Raw genomic sequence first — 17,484 nt, 5'->3', positions numbered from 1 at the left:
GAAAGTGATTCACATGTTTATATAATGTGCCTTCCTGTTTGTCCTATGAGGTTGCAAAATAAACCAAATTAAGGACACAAATGATGCTTTCTCTGTTATTGGTGCCCTGGTTCAGGGCAAATTTTGGAGAGAACCCCCAAAGGGGCTCCTCCAGAAAAGTAGATTCAATTGGCCCCTCCCCAACCAGTTCAGGAAAAATACCTTCTTGGAGAAAAGTGGAAAAAACTGCTAATTAAACAATAAAATGTAAACAATATTAAACAATAAAACCCCTTGCTGCTCCAAAAAGAGATGACAAACTCAGAGAGTCCCCTCCCCAGGTTGAAGCTCAGCTCACCCAGTCTCTTATCAGTCCCTCCAGCACTGGAAATGCCGTGGCCCAGGCCTGGCCTGGTGCCCAAAGGTGCAAGCCTCCGGTGCTCCTCTGGTGTTCAGAGCAGGTTTGAACAGGTCCAAAGAAAAGGAAAAAAAAACCTCCACAGTCCAGGGAACTTCTCTGCCTCAGCTAGCTAAAAATGACTAAACCAAAGGAGAGCTCTGTCCCACTGTCTGTCCATCTGCAGACAACACAGTCCAGGAGCAAGAATGTGGAGGAGTGAGAGCAGTGTCTGAAAACAAACTGCGCGCTTCTTCTCACCCCCCTTCACTCTCTGCAACGAGTCTTAAAGGTGCAAAACTTATTATTCAGCATAAACAGAACAGATAATTGGGGATAAAAGCATCATACAATCAACCCAGGACACCTGGGTTTTTTTTTTTTACAGCTGGAGATGTGTGATATGGTGGTGTTGGATCCCCAAAGGCACTCCGAGACCCTACTGTTCCACCATGTACCCTGCCATCCCTTATCCTTGTTTCAGCATCATTCCCTACCCCACAACGCTGCCGGTGCGCCTGTCTGAAGTTCTGTCTCTGGCCTTTGGCTCCAGCCCCAGCCTTCTAGTTGGACCTGGGACTTCCCCTTGTATTCCACTAGCATGCTATTATTCCTGTTACTGCTGGCTGCATTTAGATGCTGCAGAACAGTGCCCCATCAGTGAGGGCACAGCCAGTGCCAGCCCTTGCTGCTCCCTAACAGAAGTACAAAGGTGTTGCTCAAGTTAATATGTGTGAAACTACTGCCTGAAAACTATGCTTCATCTTAGCTAATCCACAGGAAATAATTATGATGTCTGTATTTCCTCTCCAGCTGTACAAACCTTAGTAAAAAAACTGAAATCCTAAGCAACACCAATACTTAACAAATCCTGTCTGTTATGTGAGATAGCACTTACTGAAACAAAGAACTATTGCTTCAGGCCCCTGCAAAAGCACTTAAAGCAAAGCTAAACATTTCTATCACATTTTAATGTTTTCAGCGTCACAGATAGAGGCATTTCATTAATTTCAGTGAGTAAACTTATGCAAGAAATCTATCCCTACCCTGATAACGCTGATCCTTTATCTAAGTTAGGGAAAAAAAATTACAGCACTCGGAGATCTCATGCTAATGACAAACCAGGAAAACTGACAGGGACGAACTGATAGGGTCTACTACCAACACACAAAGTAAAAGCAGTATGACCTACCTATCTTTCAAAGGATGATCTTAAAGTACATGAAAATAGGAGGCGAATGCTTCGCATAATCGTGAAAGGCTTCTAAAAGCAGGAGCTATTCCACTCCATTTCAAAATGAAGAAAGGTAGATTCATTTGACATAAACCAGAATGCCTCATTTCATCTTTATATTCCTTTAGTATAAAAAGAAAATACCAGAAAACACCCAAAAGAACTTCTCAGAGTTTTAGTATGCATTAGACTTAAATGAATGTTAACATATACTCTTCCAACATCTTACTGGATATTTCATTTTTGAAACATCCCCTGCCTTTTAAATTCTGTTCCAGCAGCCACGAGTTTTGCTGACCACACAGCACGATTTACAGACTTGCCCACTCAGACCACAACATGATCTTTGCCTGCTTCCAGCACAGATTCTTCTGGCTCTCATCACAAGACAAGATGACATTTATTAATTGGATGGTGTCTTGAACTAGACTTCAAGACTGACTGCTGACAGACAGCACCTACCACAAGACCAGAAAATAAGTATGTACTTTTCCTATTCTCTAAGCACCTTTTTCCAGATGTATATTGTATTTGCTCTCTTCCCCCAGATGATTTTACTCAATATGTCAATATTTCTGACAATAAATATGTCAATATGTCTTCCTTCTGACCTAATTTCCTACACTTAAAAACAGTTTTCAGTTTCCTGCATCCTTAAACAAAGTGGTGCTTTACAGTATGATGTAGCCAATGAAAAAAGCCTAGAACTCCAAGAAGAACATAGCACCAAGACTGAGCAACATTTCAGTTCCTCTCTTGTCTCTGTTGAGAAATACTGTAAAATACAGAGAGGAACTGCAGGAACCTCTACTGGGGCACTATCAGGCTGGATCTGACATTGGCTATTTCCAGCAGCTGGCATCTTGCTTGTGCCCAAAACAACAGAAACCTTGGGGACATAGTGGCTACTAACCCTAAAGCAGGGTGGTCTGAGACAATCTAGAAGCCATGTTAGTCTTCTCCAGTCCTCCAGAAGTAAAAAAAGTTTTATAGAGGCAGAAAAGCTAACAGTCCCAGCCACATGGACCACACAACTTTACTGCCTCGAATTTTCCCTTTAGCTGTGTGTGTGGTACCATTCAATAACTGTTCTATAGTTAGTACACCAGTATTTAAAAATTATGCTACTTCATTATACAATTGTTAGTATGAAAGTAGTTAATTTATTGTTTTAAAGGCTGGGTTCGGTTTACTGGAGTTTAGGGGAAGGGGGGGTTAATAGTTTCTGGGTTGGGTTTTCCTTAAAGAAACTTAGTATTCTCCTCTCACTGACCAGAAGTAATACATATGTTTCTGAAGTGCCGTGGTTTGAAAACACAGAATATTGAGACATATTGTGTCTTTCATTGTAAAAGAACAAAAAACAAACAAAAAAAATCATTCTCCCAAAAGAACTTAAATAAAATAAGAAGTGTATTCCCATTTGCAACTCAAAAATACAAACTATGTGGAATTGCAAAGTAAAACTATATTTCTGTAACATAACAGAGTTTTAGCTATAATCCCCCAAACTAAGGTAACACAACTATAGAAGAAGCTACTCGGTCTTTGTTTGTTGTCATTTTATCCCAAAAGTTCCATACTTTCTCAGTAATTTCTCATGGGTAGCTCCTCACAGCACAGCCAACAAACTCCAGCTCCCCTCTCAAGCGCCTAACCCACACTTTTATAGAACTCATCCTTACTGGACACAGCTGTGGCCTATTAAGGGCAGGCCTGTTGCTAATCTTTGGTAATTAGCACAGCTGCAACTCCTCAGGGGTGAGATTGCCTTCTGCACTATCTCTATTCTCTTACCTTCTATCCCCTCACATTTGTTATTCCTGAAAAAGGATGTGAAGACAGAGGGATGAGCAGTAAGAGAGCAGAAGAGGAAAGAATGAGACAGAAAAATCATTTTATCGTGTACTCTGCATAAAAGTTCATCATTATTTAGAATTACGAACTTATATTCCCAAAGTACAGTGCAGCACAATTGAGTTGTGAGCATTTAGATATATCCAGCCTAGCATAAGAAAATAAGATTCAGGTGAAGTCCATGGCAGTAATTAACTGGAATTCTGCTAAAGCCCACATTGGACACAATGTTGGTTTCTTTAGTCATTACTAACAATTAACATCTTGTCTAAATTTTAAGCATGCTGCCCTCATAGCTTCCATAAGGAAGTGTGGTCTTATTACCATAAAACATTCCTATTAAAAAGAAATAAAATTTACTTAGAAATTCCATTTCCAGTGATGAGATACATCTCTTGTAAAAGACTATAAGAATATTAGAGGCAAAATACTTTTTGACACCGTAACAAAGAATGTACTGAACAAAGGAAAACAGTTAACTAAAATTTTAATTACCATGCTATAATTAATGTGTCATGTACTACCACTATAGAACTGCAGACAAAGAATATCAAATGAGGGCAAAACTTGGTGCTATCTGCTATTTGCACTTAATTAGCGACCAAAAGACGGCAGAAAACTTTTATCAGTTTCTTATGCTTTTTCACAGTTTCATCTTGACACGGAAGGGACAGGTGGTATGAAGTTTCACATTAGGTATTGAAGTATTGACGAATGCCTTGGAAAAAAGCAGGCTAATACCATTTATCTTGAATATAAGTAATGCACCTGTGCATGCAGAAGCCAAGTGAAACCGAATCTCTTCATGTGTTAGTTTCAAAGTAAAGGCAGGCACCTTGCTCAGAATATCCTGTGGCTCAGCAGATGTATTGAAAATCAACATGGTTATATCCAGTTGCTAGTCAGCCCTTCTGGAGTCGAAACACACGCAGCCATAAATATTAATGCGTGTGCTTTTCTAGACCTATCTTCAAGTGTTCCATCAAATTTTCTTCAAATGAGGAAGAACATAAAGGAGCACATTTTAATAGGCAAAGCAAAGCAAAGCTCAGGGAACTATTAGGTAAAAAGATATCCCAGAATCCTTTAGGGAATTTAGCAGTCTGTGCTTGCCTAGACTCTGCATCATTGATATCTTTAAATGCAGTACACCAACAAAGCTTTGGCTAGGAAATGAATCTGTGAAAAATAACTATGCTTAGAAAAAGCACCGAGAGTTAGAGGTGGCAAAGAGAGAAATTTGGCACACAATAAACAAACATGACAGCTGATGCAAAATGTAAAGTCTGTGTGTGGCTAGAGGATTCAGCACAATTTTAGAGAGGCACTATGAAGACTTTCTGAACACAGAAATCTCATACACACACTGAGATTAAAACAGAAGGATGAGAGAATAAAATTCTTGTAAATAAATATATTCTCCCAGTAAGGGAGAATGGCACATGAACTGTACAGAATAGAACAAGAAAAGAATCTTGAAGTAACAAAACTCCAGAATCTCAAAGTAATAAAACTGACTAAGTGTTCTGGCAATTAAAGTTTGCTTCTATTACGAAGATCTTGCACTTAACAACCATAGTACAAAAATTAGAGCTTCTGTTAGGCTTCAGCCTTAGAACAATATTGAAAGATTCTTAAAAGGCAAAATAAATTTGCCTTTCACACCATCAACAAAGCAGACTACCTATTAACACATAAAATAGTGGCCTCAGGTTACATGTTTTCAGATGCTTTTCTTTTCAACATGAAGAAGATTCACTGGTGAAAGAAATTAGGCAAGCTGAGATTTTACCAAAGGATTTTCTATATTCTTTATGCTATATTACATAGCATAGGCTTTATTTTACAAATACAAAAGATAAATAGCAGCATCACTGCATTACACATTTTTATTTCCATATTACAGGTGGCAAAGTAGTGTTAGTAGCTTTTCCAAGGAGTATTTTCATTTGAATGACAGCAATATGGGTTAATAAAGATCTCAGAGGAGCTCTTCTCGGGAACTTTAAAGGCAAATTCATTAATTGGAAACAAACCCACAAAACTTTTTATTTCTGTCAGGATAATTTCACATGTGCTTTGCTAAATATCTTTCAGTATCTCATAACAATTGTAGATTCAGATTCCAGGAGTAAAACATTTTTATGGCGATTTCTTTATGACCCACTTGCTATTGAGTCAGAACATCACTGCAGTTTAGCAAAGCTGACCTCCACCACATCTCTAAAGGAGAATAACTTGGTAGAAAGGGATGCATTTAGTCTGAACCATAATACTATTGAGAATGTCAGCTCAGAGTTGGAGACATTTTCAATACATTCAGGCTTGAAGAGGAGATAAGAATGATGAAACTGCAGGGGAGGCTGGACCAAGTTAATTAACATAGATGTGTACCTTTAGAGAAATACTGATACCCTGCTGGTGCTGTGCAGTGGTGAAGAGTACACCTAATATAAATCTGGTTTTTACATGTAGAAGTACTATTAATTGACTTTATCTATCCAAGGTGCACATTCTAATGGCTTTTTCCTTCTTTTAATTTAACTTTGCTTCTTTACAGACTAGCACAGAAGTTAAAATTACCTGTTTAAATGCTTTATTTTAACTTAAACATACAACTGGATGTAGACACACTAAAACATAGATAATTTAAATTTAAGAGGCACTACAATATATCCTGGCAAAATATAGCTTTTCGTTGCTGTACCTAAAATAATAATTAAATTCTTACTAATTATACAATTGTTATTACTGCTATACTAAAAAGCAGTGAAAAAATCTGCCATGCACACATAAAGCTGCTTCCATTTTGCAAGCCAAGTAAGTAAAATGCCTGAATTGAAATTTCTCCAAACAACTTTCTGCCTTCACAAATGTGCCTCACACTAAAATTAAACATGGCAAGAACACCATAGCACACGTAACACCTAAATGTGATTGCTGAAAGACGTAACACATCTTTTTATACATGGTATATCCACTTATTCCACTGTAAAACTGGAAGCTATGGGCTGCCTTAAATTTTACATAGCACATTGTACTCTCATGAAGGGAACCTGATGCTGTTGCTGATCAAGTCTAATCCAGAATATGACGACTTCTTTGTTTCTGACATATAATCATTTCTATAGCTGCTACACAATGAGCTTCCAAAACACAGGTAACATCTTCACCTTGTCCTGCCTGATGCTTTTTAGACTAATCAGTTCCCAGAGGCACTAGCTCAAGAGCAGGTGCACAATATCCAGCTGATCTCCCCAGAACAGGACCCTCATCAATGATCATCCTGCATCTTCCAAAGGTGTTTCATCTAATGTGTGGCCGCTTAATAAGGAAACCTCATAAGGAAATGCCAAGAAAAGCATCAAGTTTTATATCCCATTCCTCAGGTCCCCTGCTAGCTCCTACAGAAGCACTCTTCCTTTATCTCGGATACAGACAAACCCAAAATCCTCCTCTGAAAGCCTGTCCTCTCTTTCAGTTCCTTCTTGGGACACAACCTGTAAGAAATCTTGACACCACCCTTTTAATCAGCCCCTTCCGAAGGTGTGAGAACCACTGTGTATGTGCTGTCACTCAAACAGTAATTGCCTTTGATTCCTACTAACTGAAAACTGCTAAAATACTTTACACATAAAAGACTGGACCAGGGACCTGCTTCTCTTCACTTTTTATTTTCATCCCAGAGCCTTCTGAAATGCCTGACAAAGGTAAATTTGTCTTGTACAGATTCATTTCTAAATGCGCAGAAAGAGGGCTACTGACCAACTTAGGTACTCATCATTTCCTTGCACCTTTAAGCTATGAATGTAAAAAAGCTTCAGAAAGAAGCATCTCTGAAACTCCTTTGAGCAGTGGTCTTATCACACAGGCCTGGCATAAAAGAAATTTGCCCCTAGCAAATTTCTATTCCCTTCCTTTCTTTTGTAGCTCTCAACATATAAGTAAGGGAATACATTAAGGATCATCCCATTGTAACTGTGTCTTTGATCTATTTCTTGTGTAACTGCACGAGAGAGCCATGCTGGGAAGAACAACACCTGAGCTGCACATGCATCAGGCACTGGGAGACCTCCCCCTGCAGGACACTGGGACTCACATGGTGCTCCAGCAGAAACCAGAATGACACAAGAGTTGACTGTGACATCTACAACAGGTAAAGACTGCAAGAGTACGGGGGAATAGGAACTCAAATTTGGCAGAAGGATGTTTCTCCCCTCTAAGTCATGGGGAAAAGTGAAATGGTAAAAATTTAAACAGACATATTTGAACATGGATCTACTGGTGAGAAAAGTACACCTGTGGCTTCCATGTTCTAACATGAATACATGCGTATTGAAAAGTGTTTTTAAAATCTGTTACACATGAGAAGCACAGAACTGTGATCAATTGCTTGCAATTATCACAAATATTTGATGTTATTAGCTGCTGCAACATTATGACTTGGATAATTACCTGCACCTGCTTTCTCATTAAATGACTGTGTACATCATTACATTTTCAATGAGGTCCAGAGAGTTTTTCTTTTTCCTTTGTGCTACTGAAAAGCAGTTGATTGGAAATGTGACTTCAAGATAGAAAAAGCATTATGTCAGCTGGTGAGGGAAGTAAGTATATTGCTTTAACACTGAGAAAAAAAGTACTGAGCTCTTTAATTCAGTTCATGAAGTTCATGTAATTGCTTCTTCCCTGGCTCTTGAGTTCTGCAAATGACTATGAAGGATTAAGACTTTGTCTGAAATTTTAGGAAATCAAATAGCGTCAGATAGCAGAAGACTTACATATAAAATAAAAACCAATCCATCTATTCTGCACTAACGTATCTCTGCTGCCACATTTCCCACATGACAAACTCCCACATGACTTTCCCCAACTTGGGAGCAGAAGTGTAGACATCTGGGAGCACTTGAAGCCACATGCAGCATTTAACAACCTCTGCCTCAATCAGTGACCTCTTGGTCCCTCCTATTACAGGCACAACCAGACCTGCTAACAACACACTATCAGTCTCAATGCCTGCCAACAAATTAAGTGTTGCCAAAGGGTATGAAAAATCTCCCATAAATCTAATTGAAACAAGAAATTCCTCTTACATTCTTGAAAAAATATTTTAAAAAATTATTTTTAAAAAATCCCTAAAAATTTGTAACATTTACTGTCCTAAAGAGGAGTCATGGAATCTGTCTCCAGCTCACTGGAGACAACGGACAGACATTTTCACTATGCCTGTGAAGAACAGTCTATGTCATTTTCACTATGCCAACTGTCTGTGTCATTTTCACTATGCCACATAGAAGAACTGTTTTAAAAGATAAAGTACTGACTTGGATAACAACTGACTTAGGCCTTGAAATGAAGGCAGTCACGTTCCACATTTTAAAGCCTGCAGATGCAAGGGAAGGTTTTGATCCACTCTTTATTAGTTTCTAAAGGGCAAGATAGATGAGAAGAAATCTAACGGGATAAGCATGAGACTGAAAGAAAAGCCCTGAAGACTGCAAGAAATTAAGAGGCTTTTTTTCCAGTAGATTAATTACTAAACAAGAAAAGGCTTATTTAGGACTATTCTGATTATTCTCCTTTCTCTTGATCCCGCAATGCAGTGAGTGCAGCTCCTACAGGAGCATCTTCAGACTCGCCGTTTATGCATGGGCTTTTTACTGACCACAGCTTTGCTCTAACTGGTAAAGTATTTTCATTCCTCAACAGAAGAAAACAGCCAGGCAAACAAGTACAAAAATGGTATTGGTACTTTATACAAGTCTGCTAAAAGTGGGGCAGAAACTGCAGTGGTTTCAGTAAGACACCATGGCAGGGTGCAGCAACATGCCTTCAGCAGAGTGAGTCCCTAGGGAACCCTACACTAAAGCATGTGCTACTTGGTTTATATTACCACAGCCTCAAACTACCTAGAGTGTCCTAAGGTTCATCTGCATGTCTTGGGCACATCACCAGGAAAAGAGAATTCTCCATGTGGTCTTTTTTGAACCAAGAGCCCTTACCAGAAGTAACCTCATTCTTCTTTTCCAGACAATATTCCACTTCAAAAATGCCAGTTCACCCCAAGGTATTCTAAAAAAGTATGTTTTTACAGGCTTTACAACATCAGCACTTAATCTCTCTCCTGTTGGGATTCTCTAACTTCCTCTCTCCTGTTGGAATACTCCTACTTCATCTGAATGAACTCATCATGAGGAGTTCAGGAAGGAAAAACAAACACATAAACAAAACCCCAGTTATTCAGAGTACTTCTATTTCAAATTTAGCAGGGAAATCTAAAACTAGATTCTGATGCATTTAACCAGCAGGATAGTGTCTGGCACTATGGGTGGAAGACAGGGAGGGAGACTGGGTTTCTGATGTGTAACAAAAAAGAACTTTCTTATCTCAAAAGTTTTTGCTGTCAAGAAATCCATTTCAAACCCAGCTCCAGTGTGTAGCTTATTATGTTAGCTGCTTCTCAGCATATATGATGGCATATGTTAGATATAATCTCAGCATGAAACATGTAATCACAGCAAGGTAAATGAATTAGGTTGGAGGACTTGCTTAGCACTTTGTAGCACTACACAGTGCTACTCAGAATTACCCTCAGCAGTCACCTTATCTTCCAGGTTGCTTTGAGAATACTCTGGTTTAACAAGAAGTCACTTCCCAGATCTTTCATGTAGTTTCTGTCTGTCTTCTACAGAAGAGGATAGTTCCTCAAACATTAGAAAGTGCTAAAATTTATTATAGCATCCTATTTCAGTCAAACATCTTGAACAAATCTTTATCAGCTACTGGTGTTTTTAATATAGTGTCTCCCGCTTACTTCTGTGACTTGGAGTATGTTCTGCAATTCTGCACTCAAATATGAGATGGCTGATGGAATGCATAAGAAAACAAGAAAACTGCTGTCCTGAAGTTACAGATACGAACACTACAGAAAGCATATTACTTCAAATGAAGATCTGCAAATCAGTCATTTACGTTAGGTATTATTACTTCATAAATTACACTGTTCATATTCAAAATCATTTGGTCTAAAATGTGCAAAATAAAAGTCATATATGAGAACATACACAACACAGGGTGAAGTATATCACTGGCACTAGTTTTCTGAAAGCGTAGGCATGAAGGCAAAATACACTATAGTAATTTGTCTACTTCACCTACTAAGCAACCTAGGAACATTGTCCGTCAGTGATTCATTATGAGGGATTCTGATGCTGATTAATCTACTTCCCCTTGCATGAAGGATAGATGCTCAATATTTGTAACAAACCCAGAATTTCTGCCAGGTGCTGAAACCTCTAAGTCAGGTCCAAAGTTACAAAAATGATCCATACAATAAGCAATATCTCAGACATAGCTGATGGCATCTTTCTTGCTGTTGAGCAGACCTGATAAGCACAGCACTCAGTAAGTCTTTACGTGAGTTTTTAAAGTAGCCAACCCCTCCAGTGCTGGCACGGCAGCCATGGCAGCACAGAGCTGCCCTGGCTCCCTGCTCAGGTGGTTTGCTCTGTGTGACCTCCATGTTGCTCTGTATTAGCAGCAACTGGTGTTAACTTACACAGTTAATTGGAAGCTGGGGCTGCTTGCCAAAAGGCATGTCCTTAATGGCTGCAGCTATTACCTGGGTGTGCAATAAAACAACATGCTGCTGTTCCAGGTCTAGAAAATTCTATGAAAAAATTTAACTTTAACACAGTGAGCAAGCTGCAACTCCCACACCTTGATAGTACTTTATATTATCCCTAGATAGCATTCAAATGAATTAAAAATGCAGCTATTTAAAGTAATATGGGGGAAATAAGACTAAGAAATTTATTTCATTTTTTTCAATATGAATGCAAACAGAAGTGTCCCTGCTAATATACAACAAAATGCAATGCAGTGCTAAAATGTGCTTAATGATAAAGTACAATATCAAAGAATGATAATTTTACATGATAAAACATTGCAGTTGGCTAGAGCTCACACTTGCAAACTGATCACTTTATCTGTCTTTTCAAATGGATCACAACACTTCTGTGCACAATTAAACAACAATGTACATTTTTCGCACAACTACTTCACATTCCATAATAATAAATACTCCTCTGAATCACTGCCTTGTTTATAGAATATCTGCTAGCTCTGCATGTCTGGTTACTAGGTATCAAAAGGCCATTATAAACAATAATATAAGCATTTTCTGCAGACACTGCATAGGCATTAAGCAACAGTACATATTCAGAATACAAATAAGCACAGTAGGCCATTCAAAATATCACATATAGTCATGAAAATCATATGTTATCACCTCAAAGAGCACAAACAGAATTATCATCCTGGCTTTGACCAGCACTGTATTAAACACAGAAAGCTTCATTACAGGAAGCATCTTTTCAACACAGTGAATGGCAGCCTGCGAAGATTTGATTTATATTTGGGTTTGAACTGTTTTAAAATGAATGAAAGGCTGATGCCAGTGACTTGTTGCAAAGGCAGTGACATCCCCTCAGAGATATCAAACCAACCACTGCATCAAATAAAAATGATACTACTGTCCTTTAGAAATCAGCTGTAACTGGGACACACCATAGAAAGATTCTACACAACTGAAAATAATGTTTCATAAAAAAAATACATGGACACAAACAGAAATTATATCCAGTAAATGACAAATCACAGAAGACTCCTGACAATATTTCTATTCCTCAGAGTAAAATTCTAATAGCATCACTGATGACTTACTGTAGCAGTATCTGAACTAACAGAACACACTCAAGTATCTAAAAAAAAAACCCAAAACAACCTCTTTCCATGGGACACAGTCCTTCAGGGACATCCTGCTCCAGTGATCCCACAGGCCACAGGTCCTGAGATAAAATCTGCCCCTGTGTGGACTCCTCTGCATGGGCTGCAGCTTTATTCAGGAAATCTCCACCTTTTCTTGGTGTGGGTCATGCACAGGCTGCAGGTGGATCTCTGCTCCACCATGGACCCCGTGGGCTGCAGAGGCACAGCTGCCTCACCATGGGCTGCAGGGGAATCTCAGCTCCACTGCCTGGAGCACCTTTTCCTTCGGCACTGATCTGGATGTCTGCAGGGCTGTTTCTCTCACATATTCTCACTTCTCTCTCTGACAGTTGCTGCCCAGTGGCTTCTGCCCTTTCCTAAACATTCTATCCCAGAGGTGCACCAGGAGCTCAGCTGTGCCCAGTGGTAGGTCCAGGGGCTGTGCTCAGATGTGTCCAACACGGGGCATTCCTGACCTCTTCTCACAGAGGCCACTCAAGGCTCACACCTTGCCAAATCTACAGTTTGGGCATATTCTTCTGAAGACGTTTTTATTGGGCTACAACTAGAGAGCTCACAGTTAGCTGTAATTGTAAATCTGTATTACATAAAAACAAATATCAAACTGCTGTAACTGTTCCCTAGGATAATGCAAGATGGCATTAATAATGACTAAGTGTTTCTGTAATTACAGCTGTGAACACTATTTTAAGCACACATTCTTGGAACAGAAAGGCAAGGAGAAGACAGGCTGAGAAATGGGAAGAGCTGCTCTCCCACACAGCATTTACTCTGTCTGATTCACAGGACACTTAAAACAAAAGAGCAGTGGATTAACAACATTCATTTAATTCATTTGAATATACACAGAAATTCATACATCTCCTTACTTTTTGGGTCTATTTAACACCATTTCAGATTAATACCGACACATTAAAAGCCATGCTTATGTTTATCAAAGAAATTAGAACACTAGCACCCTACTAACTTTAGTGGTATCTTCCTATTTCTGTGCTACTGTAACAATCCAACAGAGGTTGAAGCCCACTATAAGAAACACTTCTGGGATTTTTACATTATTACCTTTGATACAGTTTAGTAATTTTCATCTAAAACAAGATCTCAAATACAAACATGTAAACTGTGTGTACATTAAAGCATGCACACATATGCATAAATATTAGATTATATTTCTTTGTCCCCAGTGAAATAACACATCAAGCCAAAGTATTTGTCTATCTGAAGTGCAGCTATGCTCTCAGCACTCTCATGTGGATTAAAAGAAATCAAAACCCGTAACTTGTGTGCTTCCCCCTGACTGCCACGAAATTATAAAAAAATTATATATCGACATCAACTCACTCACTGGAGCATGTTGCCTGAAATTAGGAATGTTATGTGCATTAATTTTTTCTTCTGACAAGGGAGTACAGAATTGAGAGTCCTTGTTTCAGTCTAGTATTACAACATTGTTGCACAAAGCATTTTGCTTTCCAGCCAAGAATTCCCCACAAACCATTAATTTAAGATGTTCTATTCATTATCATCTGAAGTTATTTCTTCCTAAATATGTAGCTCAGAAACTGCTGACAAACTACTTGAAATCATTTTTTAAGTGTATCACATAACCCTCTGGCTAAGGCTAACTGAAAACTAATTAAAATCATTAAGATGATGATTTGAACAAGAACAAGAAGAAACTGTCTAGATGAAATTATGAGGAAAAATTAGATACCACTTGACTAAATCGTGCCGTTAGACACAGTGCTTCTCATTTGCAAAAAATGAGCATTTCTTTCCCTCTCAAAGGGGTTTTTGACCTTTTAAGGCACCAGTATCCTCAACCCTCCTCAGACTAACTCGTTCATCTTCTGACCCAATGCTCCAAAAGAATATTTCTCTTCCTTTATGGGCAGAAATAAAACTCCCTAAACTGTAAATAGAATTTGTTACCAAATTAAATAGATTTTTATTAGATCATCAGAACATTATTTCAGAATTCTGACAAAAACACAAGAAGACAAGTAAGAAACAAGTTGTATGACATCTGATAAATAAAATGACATGTATCATTTTCCTTCTATAGACATGCCAGTCCCTAGTCAGGAATCCTGCCACTGAGAAAAAAAACCAAGAAATCCTCAAGCCTGTGGTCATCAGAAAACAGAACATAGACTTCAATCTCTTCTATCTGCCAAGAAAACTGAACATCACATACCAGCAATTGCTTTCACAAATCCAAGTGGGGAGAGTAATGAATGAAATTTGGACTAGTAAGAGAATTCCAGTGGTGTGACTGAAAAAAAGAATGCATATCTTGTACCACAAGCCAAGATAGCTGATAAACTATGTCTGTTGTCTCCAACTTGAGCAACAGTGTCAAGCACTAATGAAATAGTTCAGAAAATGTTTAGCAGTATATGCCAAGACCACTGGGCGAAAGCCAGTTTAAAAAGGAATTTGAAACAACATCCTTTATCTAGGTTGATGAACTCAATCTAGCATGATGATCCAAATGCCAGGACTTAGATAAACTGAACATCTGTCTTAAATTTGGGAGTCCTGCATTTGCCAGAGGAAACAAAGTGTAAAAAGTACTTCAGCCATGAACCTTAGATAAGACGTCATGCACAACTCAGGGTGACACTGGAAAATCTAGAGTGAAGAACACTGAAAGCCTTTTTATTAGAAGTGAATGATATCTAAGGCTGATTGTGCATATCATACATCAGCACATTTATTGCTACACTAATGATGAGTGCTTATGTTCAGGTTTTGTTTACACTGTCACTTCTAAAGATTCACTTTGTCTATCTCCTAACTCCCCTACTCAAAACTGACAGAGGAACACTTTCTTCACAACAACAACTTTGGAAAACATTTTATATAAACACCTAAGTACATTATGGGTCCTTTAAAGACCTCACTGAAGGGATGTGAAATACTAGGACATTCATCTGCAATGCTTTTAAGTGTTATGGATAGATTTATATTAAGTTATGAGACTAATTCAGAAGAAATCCCACAATGCTACAACCAGTGATTTTATCTAGTGGTCTTTTGGTTTTACAAAAAGGTGAAAATAGCCACTTGAGGCTCAGTCTGTAAAAGCCAAAGCAGATGCTGAGCTGGGCTGCAGGCAATTATATCCCAGGCAATGGAGATCAGTACATGGGGGGAAATCTTAACATGCCTAGCTAAAAAGTAGAGAAAAGAACACCTGGTAAATTTTAGGCTAGTGTACAGTTTAAAACCAGTGGCCAAATTTTACATATTTCTGTGGGTGAAATACTAAGGCAATGACTATATTACTAGAGTGAGTTTGTAGTTCAGCAGAATGCACAGATTGATGCTACGGAACAAGGTCTGACCCCATGCAGTGCAAAAATACATTAAATAATAGTATCACAACTATCTTTTAAATTCAGTGAGCAAAATATCCTGAGAGATCCTTTGTTTTGTGATACCTTTGCTTTTTCACTCACCTCTTCTTCTCTCTCAATCTTTTTGTAAGAGATTTTGATTATTATATCTTTCAATGAAAATACCTAAGTCTGTCTTCCTTTTCGCTCTTACTAAGCCCTGCCTTTTTCTAGTACTACTTCAGATTAATTTTCATGTCACCCTTCTGTTTTCTTTTGGCCTTCCCTAACAACACCAAGTTTCTATTACTTCTTTCAAACCTTTATGCTCCCCACACAACAAAGCCAAACCTTTGATTTGCAAAATATCCCTCATAGAAATCACCTGGAAAATCTGAGTATTCCACTTAACTAGACTCAGATAAAGCAGCATTTTAAGAACGGTACTGCTAATAAACACTGGACAAACACATAATCTAATGTTTAAGAGAAAAAAAACAAAATAAAGACGAACCCGATGGCATCCCTTGATCCGAGGACGACTTCTCCGGCGCATTCACCTGATCCCAGTTGAGATCATCATCATCTGACTGAGTGTAGCCACAGGAACTGAGAGGCTCATCAAAAGTGCAGCACCCTGTTAAAGAAACACAAAAGTAAAAATTAAGGCAGGCAGGTAACAGATTATGAATCTCCAATTAACAACTGCAACATCATTCAATGCAGGCTGTGTCATTTTTAAACATCTTTTAATACAAATTTACTAATCTTCACTTTCTGAGAGGGCATAAAATTTCTTCTCATGAAAACAAAATCCTGAGGTAAAAAGAGCAAATTTAGAACAGCAGACAAATTTTCCCTTATGATCCAATCACCAGGTATCAAAAGCAAAATAGCAAAGTAATAGCAGTAAAAATCAGAATATTAAAAGACTGCAGGATTAACATTCTTCAGGGGAAAAAAATTACTCCACGCCCAAGGACCTACACTTTCGAAGAAAACTCTAAGGGTGGGAACACCAGCCTTCATTCCTATATCTTGGTTTCCAAGTAAGGGAAAACCCAGGAGCTCCCAGGTGTGCTGCACTGTGAACAGGTACCAGCATGGCTTTTTGTGGGATCAGTGCCTCTGGCACAACACAGCACATCTACCTCAAAATGCCAATCTATGCTCAGTCTCACAATCTCTGAAAGAAAACAGTATTATTTCCTCTTTTTTTCTCACTCTCTTCTAAGTAAATTAGAAACAAGTAACAGGGTATAAAAGATCACACTCCCCCAAGGTGAGGTAGAGAAAAAATTAATGTCCCAAATTCAGAAGAATGGAGTTTACCATTATCCACAAGAAAATGGAAAAGCTTTACTTTTTTTCCCTGTGGTACAGAGGAAACTTCAGCTTTTTTATACTGTTATCATCTAACAGGAGACTAACACAGGGTTACAAAATTCTGTTTTATTTGATGTTTCACTCCAGTGAAGAATGACATCTTTCCTATTTTGGAAAATAAATATCACTCTAGTCAGAGATATTTCTGTCCATATTAAAGGAAATTCTCCAGCTGTTCAAACAAAACTAAACTTTAGGGCTATTCATCATCTTTGCTATCTGTCCAAAGCCACAGTAGGCTTAGCCTTGCGCCAAGTCATATTGAAACAGGAAACAGACAAAATCTAGCTTAAAGATTACTTTAAAATCTGAATTTTCCTAGAGCACTATTAATGGCATTACAGAATACATACTGTCCCATTTTCACTAGGATAGAATTAATTTCTTCCCAGGGCTTAAAACCATGACAGTTATCAAAAAGCAGAAGACAAAATTCCATTACACCTGACAAATACCACCCAACTAAAGTCCAGCCTTCCTAATAATTAGTCCAAGTGTAT

At 38.4% G+C, this 17,484-nt stretch overlaps 1 protein-coding gene across 1 annotated transcript in view; it reads right to left on the bottom strand.

The window, feature by feature from the left end:
• PTPRM (protein tyrosine phosphatase receptor type M) overlaps positions 1–16,236 on the bottom strand; it is a 341,545-nt gene extending 325,309 nt beyond the window's left edge. Inside the window, exon 1 of the mRNA XM_031062267.1 lies at positions 16,113–16,236. Within this exon, the coding sequence (XP_030918127.1) occupies positions 16,113–16,122 (10 nt within the window). The 5' untranslated portion in view covers positions 16,123–16,236. The remainder of the gene's footprint in view (positions 1–16,112) is intronic.
• Positions 16,237–17,484: the final 1,248 nt, after the last annotated feature.

This window comes from Geospiza fortis, unplaced genomic scaffold (assembly GCF_000277835.1).
Source record: "Geospiza fortis unplaced genomic scaffold, GeoFor_1.0 scaffold471, whole genome shotgun sequence".
Taxonomy (NCBI): Eukaryota; Metazoa; Chordata; class Aves; order Passeriformes; family Thraupidae; genus Geospiza; species Geospiza fortis.
The sequence above is the reverse complement of the archived record's forward strand: the minus strand, read 5'-3'. Positions and strand labels throughout refer to the sequence as shown.